We start from the raw sequence: 3,435 nt of genomic DNA, 5'->3' as shown, positions 1-3,435 counted from the left end.
CCCCATGGCCACCCGGAGGGGTGGAAAGCAGGGGTGACAGTGAGAGGGGGGAAGCTTTCCCAGCACCTTAAGAACCAAGCTCCTTCCAAGCAGGAGCCCTGTGCAACCCCAAGCCCAGCGGTCCTGGGCTGTGCATGGGGCTCAGCATCGCGGAGCGGAGGGGCTGGAGGGGCGGGGTACTATTTTATGGCTATTTGAGCTTCCCCTTGTCCCAGGTGAACCGAGACACCTTTTTCCTGCAAGAACCTCCAGCCTTAAACACCCCCCAGCCCCATACCCAGTAGCTATATGAGGCAGCACCGGGAGCTGCCGATGGGGCTGGTCTCCTTTTTCTCCCCCCGGAGTGGGTCAGGAGGTGCTGGGGACAGGGACGTGCTCTTATTCACGGCTCCGTGTCCTGCCCTTGGGAGCTGCCCTTGCAAACCGACGCTCTCCTGCCAGCTCATTTCACTGCCGCAGCTGCAAGTTAAAGGCGCCCCGTCGATAGAAAATGGATCTAAAATCTTAGGAATTATTTAAAACCCCTCTTTAAGCTGTTTGAGCAAGAGATACGTTTCCTAAAGTGGGCAGTGAGATAAGGGCAAGCCCAGCTGTGCTCATAGAAATCACCTCTGCCTGCCCAGCTCCGGGCACCAAACATCGCAGTGGGGAGAAGTTGGAGGCAGGACATGGGGATGGACAATCCAGGGAGCCTTGGTGTCTGGGTTGGGGATGGGGAAAATAGAAAACAGCTCTGGGTAAGAAGGGATGAAAATACCCACTTCTGCAGCCACAGAGCAATTAACAGAGACACTGCCAAGTAATTAGCTTTTCATCATGAAAAATGGAATTTCACGAGGAAAGTAAGGCACGGTGTCCAGAGTGATCTGTTTGAAAGGGGCTCTCTGTGGCACAGAGCGAGGGGAGCGGAGTTTGAGGCTGGGGGGGAATCACTGCATCCCCACAGGCTCCTCAGTGCCTGTTGCTGCCCCATCCCTCGGGCAGCAGGACGGGCACAGTCCAGGGCTGTATGGAGGCGTGCGTTGCTTCCTGAGCTCATAAGAAGCCCTGACAAAGAGTTTATTGATAGTAAATAAATTATGAGCCCTGGGGCTGGTGATGGTCAGGTTAACAGGAAGACTTCGGCATTGCCAGCTGAGGTCGCTGCTTCCCATGGCGGGTCCCAGCGCAGTGGGTGCCAGGGCACGAGGCCACTGCTCATGCTGCCATTTCTCCTTGTCCCACAGATCCTCCCTGGCCTCTACCTTGGGAACTTCATCGGTAAGCGGAGCTGCACCACCACAGAGACATCCTCTGGCCATGGAGCTGGGCTTGCTGGGGTGGTGGGGGACGGGGAGCAGGGGAGCGAGGGCTCCCACACACGCAGGTCCCAGGTTTGACATGGGGGTTCCCGCAAGTAACGGCTGACGAGGGGTCTTGGCCTGATACCACCTGATCCTTGACACCAGTGTGCCCAGTTGCTGTCACTCCCCTTGCCTGAGGTGGGCAGAAAGACGGCAAGTGCTGTGCACGTACCCGTAAAGGTCCCCATATCCCCCCCTTCACACGCCCATGGCTCAGCTCACCAGCTCTTGAGACTCAGTCCTGTTAAAATTCACATCACTTCATGGTCTGGATCCCCAGGCCACGGTTTGACACCACAGGAAGGTTCATCAACCCGAAGTGATGAGGTGGGAACGCGTTAGCCCTCCTCTCCAGCAGCTTCCTCAGCATCCGCTGGTCGTGGCACAAGGAGACAGCTCCAACGCTGCCCTCCCACCGTAGTAACTGCTGTGCTGGGCCAGCAACCAGGATCACAGCCAGGGATGCAGAAGCATTAGCAAGAAGCAGGTCACGGCCCCAGAGAGCCAAGCAGACCCGGTTTCTGTGCGTGCCTTTGTGGAGGGTGCCCGCAGGGTGCTGCACATCGCCCTTCGGGTGCTCAAGGGGAGCTCAGACAGCGAGGCCAAGCACTTTCAGAGGGAGGAGGGCTCTGGTTTGGTATCATGGGGTTTGCATCCCAGATTTCCAGGGGGCGTTTGGGTGCTTGCCCGTGCCTATGCTGCTGCATAGATGGGAGGTGATGGAGCCTCTGGAGCAAGGCTTTGCCTGCAGGAGCGCAGTGGGAAGAGAAGGGTAAGAAACGAATACGTGCTGGTATCTGGCTTTGTCCTTTAGATGCCAAAGACCTGGAGCAGCTGAGCCGGAACAAGATCACCCACATCGTTTCGATCCATGAATCCCCCCAGCCCCTGCTGCAGGTAGGGTCCTGTGCTGATTTCTGCAGCTCCTTCCACGCCACAGCCTCTCCCTTCCCCTGTGAGCGCCCCACAGCATGGACACCGCTCCCCCTGCAGTCCCAGAGGATCTGGGCAACCCCCAGCCTGGGAAACCGGCCATCCTGTGACTGTAACCTGGCCTTGAACAGGGAGCTATTTCCAGCTCTCCAGCCCCATCTCATTTCATTTCCCACCCTCTCCCACGAGCCTGGTCCCCGCTGCCCTCCCCACGCTCCTGCCAGGGGAGCAAGCAGCCCTGTCCCAGCGCAGGGGATGCTGTGCTGGGGAACGGAGCCCTGGAGGCAGTGCTGGAGTGAGGAGCAAAGGCTGCAAGCATGCATGATACCCCGTGTGACACCCCATCCATGCATGACACCTTGACCACGTGTGGCATCCCTGACCGCAGCGCCCAAGTTTTCCTCTTCCTTTTGTGTCTTCCAGGACATCACCTACCTCCGCATCCCCCTCCCCGACACCCCCGAGGCCAACATGTGAGTACCCCAGGGAGGCTGGGGCTTTGCAGGGCAATTGGGGGTGAAGGCTCACAGCACCCCAAGCCCTCGAGGTGCTGCCTGCAGCTCTCACAGTGCTGGGGACACCTCCAGACCCCACAGCCTCCCAGCTCAGCAGCCGCTGGGGAGTGCTTCAGCCTCAAACGCTCAGGGCTGCTCTGCCTGCACCCATAAAATCCCATCCCGCCCCTGAAGCCCTTATTCTGTCTCGTTTATTTTCCCCCTAGCAAGAGGCACTTCAAGGAATGCATCAGTTTTATCCACCAGTGTCGCCTGCACGGAGGGAACTGCCTCGTCCACTGGTAACGCTGCTTTCCCTGTACCCAATGCCATGGCCCCCAGCACAGCAGAGAAAACCCAGACCCCAGGCCCCTGCTTTGGCTGCAGACCCCTGACCAAAGCCAGTCTGTGCCAGGGGGCTCCATGCCCATGAATCCACCCACGGCTGCATTTTGTGCCTCAAACCCTGTGGGATCACAGCACCATTAAGGCTGAAAAAGCCCTCTAAGATCATCCAGTCCAACCATCAACCCAGCCCCACCATGGCCACTAAACCATGTCCCTAAATGCCACATCTAAATGGTTTTTGGACCCCTCTAGGGATGGTGACTCCACCACTGCCCTGGGGAGGGGGCAGCTTTTCGCCGCAGCCGAGCGAGGGGGGA

At 58.5% G+C, this 3,435-nt stretch overlaps 1 protein-coding gene across 1 annotated transcript in view; it reads left to right on the top strand.

Moving 5' to 3' along the window:
- Positions 1–1,226: 1,226 nt before the first annotated feature.
- Positions 1,227–3,435, top strand: part of DUSP15 (dual specificity phosphatase 15) — a gene marked incomplete at its 5' end in the record, with an annotated part of 2,980 nt that continues 771 nt past the window's right edge. Inside the window, 4 exons of the mRNA XM_010187943.1 lie at positions 1,227–1,260; positions 2,158–2,240; positions 2,700–2,749; positions 2,998–3,071. Of these exons, the coding sequence (XP_010186245.1) occupies positions 1,227–1,260; positions 2,158–2,240; positions 2,700–2,749; positions 2,998–3,071 (241 nt within the window). The remainder of the gene's footprint in view (positions 1,261–2,157; positions 2,241–2,699; positions 2,750–2,997; positions 3,072–3,435) is intronic.

Source organism: Mesitornis unicolor, unplaced genomic scaffold, assembly GCF_000695765.1.
Source record: "Mesitornis unicolor isolate BGI_N332 unplaced genomic scaffold, ASM69576v1 scaffold31727, whole genome shotgun sequence".
Taxonomy (NCBI): Eukaryota; Metazoa; Chordata; class Aves; order Mesitornithiformes; family Mesitornithidae; genus Mesitornis; species Mesitornis unicolor.
The sequence above is the reverse complement of the archived record's forward strand: the minus strand, read 5'-3'. Positions and strand labels throughout refer to the sequence as shown.